This window comes from Stenella coeruleoalba (assembly GCF_951394435.1).
Source record: "Stenella coeruleoalba genome assembly, chromosome: 4".
NCBI lineage: Eukaryota > Metazoa > Chordata > Mammalia > Artiodactyla > Delphinidae > Stenella > Stenella coeruleoalba.
Genome location: NC_137149.1, coordinates 80,604,951 through 80,619,231, shown reverse-complemented (window position 1 = coordinate 80,619,231; position 14,281 = coordinate 80,604,951). Strand labels below are relative to the sequence as shown.

Below are 14,281 nucleotides of genomic sequence, written 5' to 3'. Positions count from 1 at the left end.
AAACTAGTATAGCAACAGATGGAAATTGCTAGTAGGCTCATTATGGCTCCTTCCGTAAATGATAACATTTTAGAACTGGAAAGCACATAAGAGATAACTGAAGTTCAGTTCCTGCTTTTTAAGATGAGGAAGCTTCAACCAAAAGAGACTGAGCCTTATCTAACGCCACTTCTGCTAACAGTGGCAGAACTGGGATCATAATGGGAATCTTCTAGATTGCCTCCGTGCACTACTATCTACCTCCTTCTCCTCACATCTGCCTTAGGCTTTGAAAGCTATAACAGAATATTTATTTATATACTTTATACTATAACCTTGTATTCTTGACAACTATAATGTATTCTTCACTATATCCCATCCTAGAGATATGTTTTTCTTTAAAGTTTTAGAATTGAATTCAGTTACTTTAAAATGTAAATTAACTTGTAAAAGCATGACTTCTCTATATTACATTTTGTTGACAGGTTAATCTATAATGAGATTTATCTAACAAAAACTAAATTCTCCAATACTGACAAGAAGATAATGGTCCACAAGTACTATGCATGAAGTTTTAAATATTTCCACAGATAGAATCTGAATCTAATATAACAAAATTATATTATTTATCTTTATTCCTAACTCTATATGCATTAGTAATACTGTAACATATCTTTACATATTTTAAATAAAGGCATCACAAACAAAAATGGATACTTTAAATCTGAATGCTTCTTTGCTTGAATGGCATTGGTACAACAGAATTAAAGGACCAACAGAACAGAACCAAGTGGTAATTCAACATAATCCACTCCAGTACATACCGAGCCACCTATATTTCATGTAAGATTTCACCTTGCCAGTAAGAATATAAGTGCATTCATCTGAAAGCATAAGATTAGTAGCAATATGACAATCACCAAGTTTTTTGTTCAGTGGTAAAAAAATTATTTTAAGCACTACCATAGTTTCTTAACATCTCAAAAATATTAAAACATAAAGTAGTTGAACAATTCCATTTCTGACTCTGAAAACCAATAATAAAATTATTTACTTTTGTTTTTAAGAAAAGTCAGTAGAATTTAATTTACTGGCATAAACATCAAATCCATTCTGAAGAATCCTTTGTGCATTTTTTTATAATCTTAATAGCAATATTCAGTAATAGGCTCGATAGGAATAAAACTTTGGATTTATATGGTATTATTTTAAATTTTGTCGTGAGAATTTCTCTTGGATAGTGTTTATAATAGTGTTCCATCCTTAGAAAAATCTCCTAATTTAGGATACCAGGAGTAAGATAAGACAAGAAGGCAGATACTGAATTAAGGAAAACATACAGATTAATGATTGTTAGTTTTTCATTATTTAAGACATTAGAAATTATATCTGAATAATCAAAAAAGCTAAACAAAATATGATCTAAACTATTACTTATTTTAAAACAATTTCCAACAACTCTTTGTATAAGGTGAATAATGTAGAATAGATTTAATATGCAAATATGGTGTAAATCTTCATTTAACATCATTCAAAACTTATTAATATGTCAGAACAATTTAAAATACTCTAATGACACACTTATGTCATTTAGCCCAATGAAAATAAAGGGAAAAACCCAAACAAGACTCTATAAGGTCTGCAAAATTGTTCTGACAAACCACATTTAGTGCATTATGTAATATACACATCATTGAGTGCTACAATGAAATAGGGACATTGACAAATGGTAGACAATGCAAAGGGGGACAACCATGAAGAAACTTTCTCCTCCTGATAGCACTGAGGTTGCTTTACTAGAAAATGGAGGACTAAAAGAAGCCAGATTAACTGCCTTCAAATATTTAAAGGATTGCCACAGACAGCAGAAAAATGCTCTGCTCATCTTTGTTCTAGAAGGCAAACCTAAGCATCACAGCCACAGGCAAATTTCTACTTGGTGGAAAGAAAAAATATTTATAACGAATGGAGCACTTCAACAATTGAATATATAAAATCCCGAGGTAGGAAGGGCCTCATTAGAGGAAATACTTAAGCACAGGTTGACAGAACGTCCACAATGTGGAACAGAGGATTCAATGAGTTCTATCTCTTCTTTTGATTGTAAGTCTATGATTCTTAGGTGTAGGCCCTTAAGAAACTGGATAAAACTGACAGTTTGCTTAATTATTTAATCCTATTGAAAAACAACTTGACTATTCCTGAAGTCACTTCTGACTTACTGGCTTTGGTATTTTTGAAATTTAAATTTAAAATTATCCTTAAATTTAAAATTATCCTTCGTATCTGACAAGGTGTCACCTGGGAAACTCAGATGGTTTTAGACACCCAATGACCATGTTGCAACAAACATGCTTTTCTGGAATAAGCATGCACACCAAGTTTTTCGCACTCATGCCACTAATCTTTTACCTCTGACTGAGAAGAAACACACACACACACGCGCGCGCGCACACACACACACACACACACACACAGATTCCCAAAGAGGATAATAGAAATTTTATTCAAGATTGCCTGGGAAAAATTTAAAATATTGCTAATCTGTCTCATCCAATTTGAAGGAACCACCAAAGTCTCTTTGTTATTGTGAATTTTCTTTCAAATATAATTTTAAATAGGTGTATCACTGACTAAAATTTTTCTTTTATGACACTTTTACTTGAATAAATTTTGCCTGTGGTCACTTTATTTATGATATGAATATTTTAAATTTCTTATACCCCAATACATTTTTTAGCTTAGAAAAGGTAAAAAGTCATGTAAAAATGCTTAGATTGTAAGTGGTTTTAAAGAGATTTATGCTTATGTGTTTGAGATACAATTAAATTTTTAAATCATTTAAACTTGGAGGATATACAGAGGAACCATATTTAAAACCTTTGTTTTTAACATGCAGTCACAGTAGAAAAAGCATTTCATGACCTTCCTGAGCCAGTTCATAGAGGCAATATCAAGCTATGGTAGAACCTGATCTGCTACTGTTCAATTCACTGTTCTTTCCACCACAGCTTATTTCAGTGTTTTCCATGGAGTTGATCTAAGTGCTTTCATCTGTAGTGATGTTTGTGCCTAGAGTGCGATTCATGGTATAACAGAGTAAGATTACTTTCTTGATCTTAAGATTGCTGAACCAAGTCTTCCTTTATCTTACTTACCTTAGGCAAACATCTCATTTCTTAAAATGAATACATAGGTATTTAATATAGAAATCAATCAACAACAAGAAAAGTACTGACAAACCACAATACACTTTACAACATTACAGAGAAACAAAAACATATTGATGAATCAAGCATTTGTTTATCAGAAGGAAGGAATCCATTTCTTACTAAGGAAAACCTAAGGAAAATGGAAAATAAAAGCACCAAGAGGGGTGGAAGGCAAAAAGAATCTGTGCATCTGCTTCCAAAAGAAAGAAAAGGCAGGAAGAAAGAAAGAAAAATAGAATGTGGCCACAAAAGCTACATAAACTGGGACTCTCACTTGAAAAAATTAAAATAAACTCCAGCACACCTTGTGCGTTGTACATGCTGACAGAAGGGTTGTTACAGACCGCCGGTTCCCCAAGCAATGTATTATAGGGATTGTTAGTACCATGCGGACGAAGCAGAGCATTGCTTATAAGATGATTAGCCATGGCTCCTGGAGCAGCCCCATAGAAAGACAGAGAAAAAAAAAAGGTCAATCAGGCAAATGTGTTTGAAAAAAAGGAAAGGAAACATTTAGAATGACAACAGTTGATATAGTCCTGATTACAGGCAGGCAGCTAGTTAGACTCAAAAATATATGCCACTAAAGCACACGTTTCCATCAAGGCACGTATCCAACTCAATGGGAAAGAAATTAAATGATTTACAATGTTGATTAAGCCACATTTAGGGTCTTCTCTTTCCCAGAGTGTAAGCAAAAATATATTCCCATGCTTGCTAAAAATGAAAAATTAAAAAAAAAAGCAAAATATAGTCTTCGTATAAACAAAACATATAACACAAAACAAAAGCTGAAAGAAAAGTTTAAAACACAGGAAGAAAAGTTAAAATTAAACAAAACATTCCCTCAATCACGGAAACCATTGGGTTGTTTTCAATGAAATAATAAAAGGCAACATTTATGATAAAAAACTCATTTGGAGAGCAGCTGTTGACACAACAGAAGATTTTGACATTACTTAAAATTCTATGAAGAAGAATTCTTTAAATTGAAATAAACTAAAATGCAATCACACTTATTAGTACACCATAGTAAGCATACTAATTAGGTGAACTTACAAATCTGATAAAATAATCATAAGGATATTATTTTTAAATATTTTAAATAAAATATTAACTTCATGGTATCAAGCAATACATATAATTCCATTTTCCATTTTCCAACTGGTTGTTTGGACTTTGGCATAGCAAAGTAACAAAGTTAAACTCTTTCATCTCTTTATGAACAGATGTACTTAATCTCTAACATACTGTCAGTATGCTTACAACCTCCCACCCTCAAGAGTCATTTAACCAAAAAAGCAAAAAATTGAGAATGACAGTTTTATTAAATATAATTAGGCCATGTATGGAAATGATAGGCAGAATGTATGTTTGTGTTAGATGATAAAGAAAAGAAAAATGAAGAAAGAAAAACACAAATTATATAAGGATAGGTTGAAAACACAGGTATATATTAATTTAAATATATATATTAGAGAATAGAAATATATAGAACAGGAGAAAATACTTGCAAACAAATTTACAAATATTTGCAATCCAACAAAGGAATAGTATCTGGGATATATGGGACTTTGGACAACTCCCAAAGGTCAACAGTAAAAAACAATCAACAAGAAACAAAACCAAAAACAATCCAATTAGAAAATGGGCCAAAGGTATAAACAGACATTTTATGGAAGAGGGTATACAGGTGGCAAACAAGCTCATAATGAGAAAATAACTGTTATTAGTCATTAGGAAAATACAGGTTAAAACCATAATGAGATATCATTACACACTTAAAAATGGTGGTGACAAAAATGCTGGCATGGATGAAGAGAAACTGGATCACTCGTACTTTGCTGGTAGGAATGTAAAATAGTACAGCTCCTCTGAAAAACAGTTTGGCAGCTTCTTATAAAACTAAACGTGCAATTACCATACCACCCAGCAATTGTACTCTTGAACATTTATCCCAGAGAACCGGAAATTTATGTTCACACAAAAACCTACAGATGAATGGTCATGGCAGCTTTATTTGTAATAGCCCGTAATGGGAAAGAGCCCAGATGTCCCTCAACTGGTGAACAGTTAAACAATCTGTGGCACATCCATACCATGGAATATTACTCAGGAATAAAAAGGAACAACTATCAATACACATAATGACCTGGATGAATTTCTAGAGAATTATACTGGGTAAAAGAGACAATTCAAAAACTGAATGATTCTATAAATACATATATTCTTGAAATGACAAAATTATAGAAATGGAGAATAGATTAGTGGTTGCCAGGGTTTAAAAATGCAAACGGGAGGGAGGTGCGTATGGTAATAAAAGGGCAGCATGAGGCATCCTTGAGGTGATGGAATGACTCTGTATCTTGGCTATGGTCGTGGATACACAGACTTACTCTTGTGATAGAATTGCAGTGAACTAAACACACACACACACACACACACACACACACACACAGATACAATTAAATACAAGTAAAATAGAAGAAATCTGAACAAAATTGGAGGACTGTTTCAATGTCAATATCCTGGCTGTAACACTGTAGTACAGTTTTACAAGATATTATTGAGGGAAACTGGGTAAAAGGTACATAATCTCTGTATCATTTCATACAACTGCAAGTGAATCTACAACAAAATAAAAAGTAATCTATATTGAATGAATACGACAAGAACATTCAGTCACTCATAGAAATGTTAAAAAAATGAAAATGGAAAACTTGGCCATGGCAGTTTTAATTTTTTCTTAATCATAGCTCTTTGTTTTATAGTAAATTACCAGTCAAATAAATATTTTAACCTCAAAATTGGGAAAGTGAACTATTGATTTAAAGGACAATAAAGCTTGTCTGATCGCTAGAGCTAGAAAGTTTCAGTTTTATCAGGAAATAAGCCATATGTTTGCATCCTACACATTCTGCAAAGAACTAGCATAGAACTAGCACAGAAGTTTTCCGTGTGCTCGATGAATATTTGCTGAAATTGTACTTCATATACATTTAGATGTCTTTACACAGTGAGATGACAGATCTTCAATTTATCATATAATGGGCATATCAGGTTATTGTTTCCCATTGATGAATTAAATACATGGTATATTAGTATGAAAAGCTAAAAAGAGTTGGCTATGGTGCCTTTCAGATAAGAAATGGAATACTGTTAATCTTAAACATGGATATTGTTGATGTTACACAAATTTAAGATTAATTGTTTGAGACAGGATTTGGTCTGCCCAACATTTTTAGAAAGCAAACTACCTGTAAATTGTATCTGCTACCTAATATTTATTATTGCAGCCTTTTCTCAAGTAAAAAGGAAAGTTAGTCTTCTAACACAAGTAGCTGTCTTCTAAAGTTACTCTAAATAAGCATTTAAATAAAAAATGAAAGGTGTAAGCAACTTAAAATGAACTAGGGTAAAAACCTTAAAAATATAAAATTGCTCAAACTCTTTACACTTCCTTATAGATCAAATAAGGGTAAGATCTTTATGTCTGGGACTTATATGTACATCTCTACACATTCCTTTTATTCCTACACATTATGTAATTTAAACTAACTGGAAAACAAACAGTAGGCTGGAAAGATGGCTCGTCACTTTTTTCTCTGGCTTCATATAGCTTAAAAAAGAAAATATTCCTTTTTTTTACCTGCTGATGTAAAAGAAGATGATCTGCTTAAAAGTTCTCATCAAAAAAAAAAAAAAAAAAAAAAGTTCTCATCAGAAGAAAAAAAAACTGTAATTATTTATGGTGATGAATGTGAACTAGACTCATTGTGGTGACCATTTCATAATATATACAAGTATTTAATTGTTATACACCTGAAGCTAGTATAATGTTAATATGTCAATTTACCTGAATTCAAAAACTAATAAATAAATGATAAAAGAATGTAATTTAAAAAAAGATGATCTATACGTTAGAATAAGGAAACAATTGAGTTGGGAAGAATCAAGCATAAGCAAGAAGCAGGTGACTCAATATTTTGGTTTCTGTTTAGCGTTCAGTTTACAAAAAAGCTAATAATGTGAGAATAAAAAAAGTTTAATCATACAAAAATGGAGCTCCATAATGGAATTCTAACAAAGCTATCACAATTTGTATAGAAAATCTAGTTCTAGCTTTCTTAGCATAAAGTTCCTTTTCAGTTTTTCTTAGTGTTTTTCTAATTTTTGAATGTACTTTAAATTTAAAGCACTTATATCAGTGAAATCTAATATAGGAAGACTGAATTTTAAAGTTCACTTATTTATCTCATCAATTCCTGCTGAGCTAGAAAGGCAAGCAACAATAGCAGAAATGGATTGGTATACAGCTGTATTATGACACAATGTTGGTGAAATGGAACAATATTCAGTCCCTGCCACATGGCTTTAGTAGGGTGCTTCCTCAAATCTGGGTGCAACACAGAATCTGTTACTAATCTACAGCCCTAATGAGTGACATGATTGGAGATCTACCTGCCATTAAATCTAAAATCACACAAACACATTAAAACAATTTAAAACAAAAATAAAGTCAGTTTTCTTTTTATCCTTGGTATTAAGGACATTTTTTCCTGATAGAAAAAGAATCACTATTTAAATTAAGCTTCTTTTTAACTATTGCTCATCTTTATACTTCATATACCATTTAAAACTAACATAATTAGTGTCACTGAAACTGATTTAGTCCTGAAAGTGGAGAGTTATAACACAAGTGAGGGCTCAGTCACAGGAACTACAGAGCAGGATGTAAAGTTTGGTGATTAATGTTTTGCAAAGAATGTAAGGTTATGGGTAAGCTCTATGAATTTGCTAGTTTGAAAGAATGAGGGAGATGTCTGAATAACTGAACAATTATCCCTCATTTGATTCACCTAGTGTAAGAAGTTAATAATTTTTAATGGACACTCACAGCTTGCTGTGACCTCAAGAGGCCATTTTTCCTGTTGGCATGCCAAACAAGTGCAATTTTCCTAGAAAGTGTTTCCTACAGTACCCACTCACATTTAGGCATTTCAGTTATACTTTTTAAAGGTAGCACCGTCTGTGCTAAAAAAACCTGCTTGTTGCCAATGCCTAGATCTTTTCCTAAAAACCTGCACAGAACCTGTCTACCTTCATCTTTTATGTGCACAGTTACTTTTGTCTTTTCTCTGTAGCTGCACTGCATTTCACTTGTCTTTGCCTAAGTCTATTCTGTTTGCTTCTAGCTGCTTCTCCAATTTAATAGGGTCACTTTGAATTCTGATACTATTTTCCAAGGTTCTGTCCATCCTGCCTCTTTCTCTTACCTCCAACTAACTTCTGATTTGTAAACTTCCCTTCTAATAGCTGTGAAATTGCTGAAGACTTCCAAGAAGATCAGTGTTTACAGACCATCTGTCACTGTTTTTCAGCTGAAAAGTTAAGCTTACTGGTTAGTCAGTTTGAAGACACAAATCAGTTGATGCTGGGAGGTAGTTACAGCCTATGTATGTGAAAAGCATGTTTATGTGCTAATTTCACTGGAATGTAAACCCCAGGAAAACAGGGAATACATAGGGTTTTTGTTTTTTCACTGCTCTATACCGCATGTCTAGGTTAGTTCTTAGAGCACAATAAATATTTCCTTAATTAAAGAAAAAATTTATGTGAAATCCATGGCATCCTGAAAATACGAAAACTAAAGTCATTTTATCAATTATGAATAGTTTTATATTTTGAGTAAATTTTTGAAGAGTGCCATTTGTCTAATTTCTAATGTGATTTATTTCCTTCTAATACTACACCAGTGGCCATAATACTGAAACTTTTAAAGCAAAGATAAACATTCATATAATTATTTGGAAATAGAAAATGCTACCTGAATACTAACTGAAGATATTAATTAGAGGGGAAAAAAACAGTACAACCTGCCATTACTCAAAAAAGCTAAAATAGGGTAAAACAGCTCAAGGTGGCTGTGAAAAATAGCTGTTCTTTAATTCTCTGAGTCCTTAAATCCTGGCTACAGTCTAGTCATACCTGCATATTTGCTATCAGAAACAAGGGTCAGCTCTTTCATAAAACCATGGAAAAGGAATTAACATTGAATTTCAACATATGTGAATCATTAACAAGGCTATCGACAGAAGACCAAGCACAAAATCTTTATTTCTGGTGAAAGCATGATAGAAAGCAAAAGAGGATTTTCATATTCCACACTGAAAAACTTAGGGAAGTTTTTCTGATGATTTTTTTGTAAGACAGTAAGTTACTGAAAAAAGACTAAGTTTAAAATCACAGATAATCATTTTAAGAAGAGGTTTTTTTTCTTTTAACTTTATACCTGAAGACTGATGTTTTTGATATAAAAGTTTTTAAATGAGTGAAATTTGAATGGAATAATGAGTACACTTTTCAAATGTGTAGTTTTTACCACAAAACTGCTACATTTCTTTCCTTATGAAAATAAAATAGGTGTTTTGACATTGGGAGGCCCTGAATGACAGCACTGCCTAGGTCAGTTCAATGTGAACATGTAATTGAGGACTGAAACTCCAAGGCAGATCTGCCTGCTTTGAAACTGTGAAGTAAAGAACAGATCTGAAACAAGGTGACAGTTGGATCTCACTTGAATCTATATTATATCATTCAGAAACATAATTCAAACAATGTTTCTTCTTGACAGCAGGCTAACAAAAGTATACTGAAAAGCTCTTAAAATAACTTGAACTATCACTCTGCTCGCCCCTCACACTTCATTTTTTAAAAAATGTAGTTATATTCTTATTTTATCATATTGAATGGGCAAAGTTTTATAAATTAAGACCTCGGTGATCTAATGAACCAAGTGAATACACCATTCTCTAATAGTCACATACCAATATACGTCAATTTTCAAATTTTTATGTATAAACATGTAACATGGTAAATGTTCTGTTTTATTTCAATAAAATAGCTTTACCTGGATGATTCTTTCTTAATGTACCTCATCCTCCACTTAATTCCCTCATGGTTCTCTCTCCTTTGGTTTGACATATTTTTCTTTTATGAAGTCATTTTCATTATATATATCGACTGAGCATACAAGTCAGAGTTATACACACAGCAGAGTTACTACTGAGTGATGACTTTGTGCTTTTGTTTTCAGCTTTGTGCTTGGGTTTTGTTTTGTTTTGGGCCACATTAATTTTGGCCGAAAGCAGAGACTTCATTTTGTAACAAGTAAAAATAATTTCACTAATGATGGTATTTTCTATAGAATTAGAATACTAACTTCAGTGTAAGGCAAGGAATCTTTCACCAGGAGATGGTATCCATGAAGTTGTGAAACCCTTAAAATTGTATGTAAAATGCTTTTGGTGTATGTTTGTGTGCTCCGTTGTGCACACACATGCCTGTACTTCTTTCCGGTGAAAGGGTCCTGAGGCTTTTATTTCCTTTTCAATATTTAAGAAAAGAGGTATACGGGAAAAAAGACATGTCTCTTTCTTTGGCGAGTGACCTATAATATAAACAAGAAAACTGGAAAAAATGATTCAGAATACCCAAAATATATCTTATGTATGTAAGTATCACCTAATCAATTGCAGTATAACATAATGGAGAAAGGTTATAATCCAGAATTTACAATGGAATAAGATTTTAATCTTATCTAATCTACTATCATCGCTCAATATGTAAAGAAACGCAGGTCCAGAGATGTTCATAATTTATTCAAGGTCACACATGACTCTGATAGTTTTTCTTAAACATATTTATATCAGCGATTTTCAAACATTTTTTAGCACCCTCTCCCAAAAATATGTTTCAACAAAATTTTATTAGGAGCCTTATAGGAGTGCATTACTTTTTTATAATATGCTTTTCTGTAATGTTCAATTATTTTATTTTCATATTCACATATTAATTCACATAACATAAATAAACAAACAAAAATAAAAGTAAATAGATAAAAGAGACTTCTAGAACTGTGGAGAACTGATTCAATAGGCATTTTCTATTTTAAATATTTTGTTTCCTATTTTTTGCTTTTCTATGTAACAAAACAATATCAGCACACATGCAATCTACAGAAAGCCAGTGTAAGCAATGATTAGTTCAATTTTAAAGGGCTACTTTATAAAATAGAGACAGCCATATTAATCAAGACCAAGTTGTTTATAATAATAAACAAAGCTAAAATAATCTGCATACTATCCTTAAAAGTTATACAAGTTTTAAAGCCATAGAAACCATAATTTTATATTTTTTACTGTTTTTATTCAAACAATTAATGAAATTACAAAGTGTCAAAGAAATGCTTTATTGAAAGCCAAAATCTTTTTCATCATTTTTTTCTAAAGTCATAAATTGAAGAGCTGACATCTTGATTTATCACACTGTGCACTTTTAATAGCCAACAAGTCAGCTATTAAATTTTAATCAACCTGCCTATTAAATTTCTTTCAAATGGTTCAGGGATACTTCAGTTTCTTTTAATAGCTAATTCATTCACTGGGAATCTATTAATATGGATTTCAATGACATGTCTTCTCCAGAGTACAGATCGGGTCATTGTTAGTTCAGTATAAAATGAAATATTCTGAAGGTAGAGGTGTTGCCTCTATGTCATTATGTAAATTCAAAGCTTTAGAGTTGGGAACCCTAGAAATTACGTATTCTGTTCTCCCTTATTTTGCACTAATTGGCTTTATACATGTCTTCTTCATCAGATACATGGGTTTTTCTACAATAAACATTTAGAAGTAAAATTCCTGGGTCATATGTGGTCCACATTTTCATTCTACAACATATTGCCACAATGCTGTCAAATATGTATGTATCAATTCACACGTCCCATAAGCAGTGTATATTTCTTAAATTCTTGCTAGGACATGGTATTGTCAGGCTGACATTTTGCCAATTTGATAGAGTATGAAGTATCTCATATTACTGTTATACTTTGCATTTTCCTGATTACCAGACAGATGGAATAATTTTTCATATATTTATTGGTTGTAAAGGTTTCTTATTCTGTGAATTGCCTGTTCTTATCTTTTGCCCACATACATATTAGGTTGTTGAATTTTATTTATTGATTATTTATTGATACAATATATGCATTAACATTTTGTTTTTTATATGTATTGTTTACACCTCCTTCCAGTAGCTCACCTGTTTTGAGTACTGTTTAAATTTTGAGATAGGACTCTTATCTGTCTTTTTCTTATAATTTATGATCTTTGTTTTCAAGAACTCCTTTAACCTAAAATCTAAAGTATATTTTCTTCTAAAAGCTTTAAAGTATTATTTTATGTATATACATTTTTTTTTTTTTGCCCTGAAATTCAACACAACCCGGTTGTGCTGCAATGGAGAAACTGATACCATTAGATACTCATTATTGTTTTTTATTGAAAAAGAAGTTTCTCAGAGCTCTTATGTTTTCTGACTGCTCTAGACAACAGTGGTAGGCTTAGAAATCATAATTCTTGACGAATCTTTGTTTTACAGTATAGAGAGTGGCTGATTTGCAAGTAGAAATGATGAACCTATACTACTCAGTCATTCATCTGTAAAACTCATTTTTTGTGGTCAAAGTCATGTATTTCTGTGTGCTTTTAACTTGGATATTTTCAATACATTGGCATAGTACTCAAAACAAAGAATACTGAGCCCAAAGATAATGGGTCAAGTATGCTTATCCACAGGTAAAATAGCAGTAAATTCCATTTCTTTCTAGTAAGAATGTAGTCATTCCCACAGCTGTGTTTATTTGTAAATCACACACTGCTTTACATTTTATTTGTAAATTCACACTGCTTGTGAAGTTTTGCTGAATAAAACAAACCTCAGAACAAAGGAAAGTATAACTACTTAACAATATAAAATAATTTACCAATTTGAAGAAAATATGACTTTTCATATACTTCTCTGCCCTCTATTGGTATATTTTCTTATATTGTACAAATTTTACAAACTCGTATGCAGAAAGTCTATACCAGCTAAAACCTGAATTTTATATTTGGAAATTTATTTGAAAAAAAGTATGTGAGAGAAAAGTAGATATGAATTAAAACAAGATATCTATGAATAAAGAGATTCTTGATTATGTTGTTCAGAGAAGGCTTATTTTGTCATATAATTATAACCAGCTCTGTTCTGTTTAGACTGAGACTGTTTCAGGAAACATATTGTTTCTATTTTTCTACATCAAGACTAATTGTCTTCCTTCAATCTGTATATCCTTTTAAATCTTTCTTAGTTCTCCAGTGATTTTTCTGGGGTTATATATTACTATCTATGAATGTGATGGGTAACTTGTTTTACTTTTTAAAGCACCCACATTCCTTATAATAATAAACTATGAGGAAAGTCTATTATGAAGATTATAGGAGAGCCTATCACATAAACACTTATTTTTAAATGGCATGCAGTATATAAGGCTGAACTATATAAAGTGCAAGTCTCAGTGTGCAATAAACAGGGGCTATCTTGGATAATACACAATTATTGGTATTTAAGTATCTTTTTTTTCTAAGAGCTTCTTATGCTAAACATATATTCTATTTCCATATTTTAATTTTTCATGTAAATGAACTAACTTCTATTCACTTTCAAATAGCAGATATAGGTTAATATAATCTATTTCTTAGAAAAAAATAATCTGAACAAGTGATGACTTTTAGTTAACTTTGGTTATTATATACCGCATTTATAGCATCACAATTTTATGCTTATAATACAGTAGGAATATTTTTCCAGATGAGAGGTACAGTCCAGTTTTTTTTGCTTTTAAAATTTGAATTATAAGGCATTTCATAGTTTTTAAAAAACTGGAATTAGCACATAAAAGTAATAAGAAGTTTAATTTATAACATTATCACTACCTATTTGAAGTCAACTCAAATAAATTTCCTATCTGTTCTAGGCATTATTATATTGCCCTGACAGAGGACACAGTTTCAAGGAATATCAAATTCAGGAGTACAGAGATTTGGGAAAGTTATACTTTTGGTTCTATTACTAAATGATTATAGGCAGAAGCTATTTACCAGATTTTTTAAACACAGTCTTTGCTCTGACCAAAATATTTATCCTTTTACTGAAATATAAGAAATTAAAAATTAAAGATAAAAGGATTCTACTAATAAAATATCTTG

At 31.6% G+C, this 14,281-nt stretch overlaps 1 protein-coding gene across 23 annotated transcripts in view; it reads right to left on the bottom strand.

Annotated features, from left to right (window-relative positions):
* The window catches only part of ADGRL3 (adhesion G protein-coupled receptor L3), an 867,440-nt gene that overhangs the window by 4,334 nt on the left and 848,825 nt on the right, over nucleotides 1-14,281 (bottom strand). Inside the window, exon 24 of one of the 23 annotated variants that reach the window (XM_079920003.1) lies at nucleotides 3,496-3,624. The exons of the other annotated variants lie outside the window; for them this stretch is intronic. Within the exon in view, the coding sequence (XP_079776129.1) occupies nucleotides 3,496-3,624 (129 nt within the window). The remainder of the gene's footprint in view (nucleotides 1-3,495; nucleotides 3,625-14,281) is intronic. 23 annotated transcript variants of the gene reach the window in all.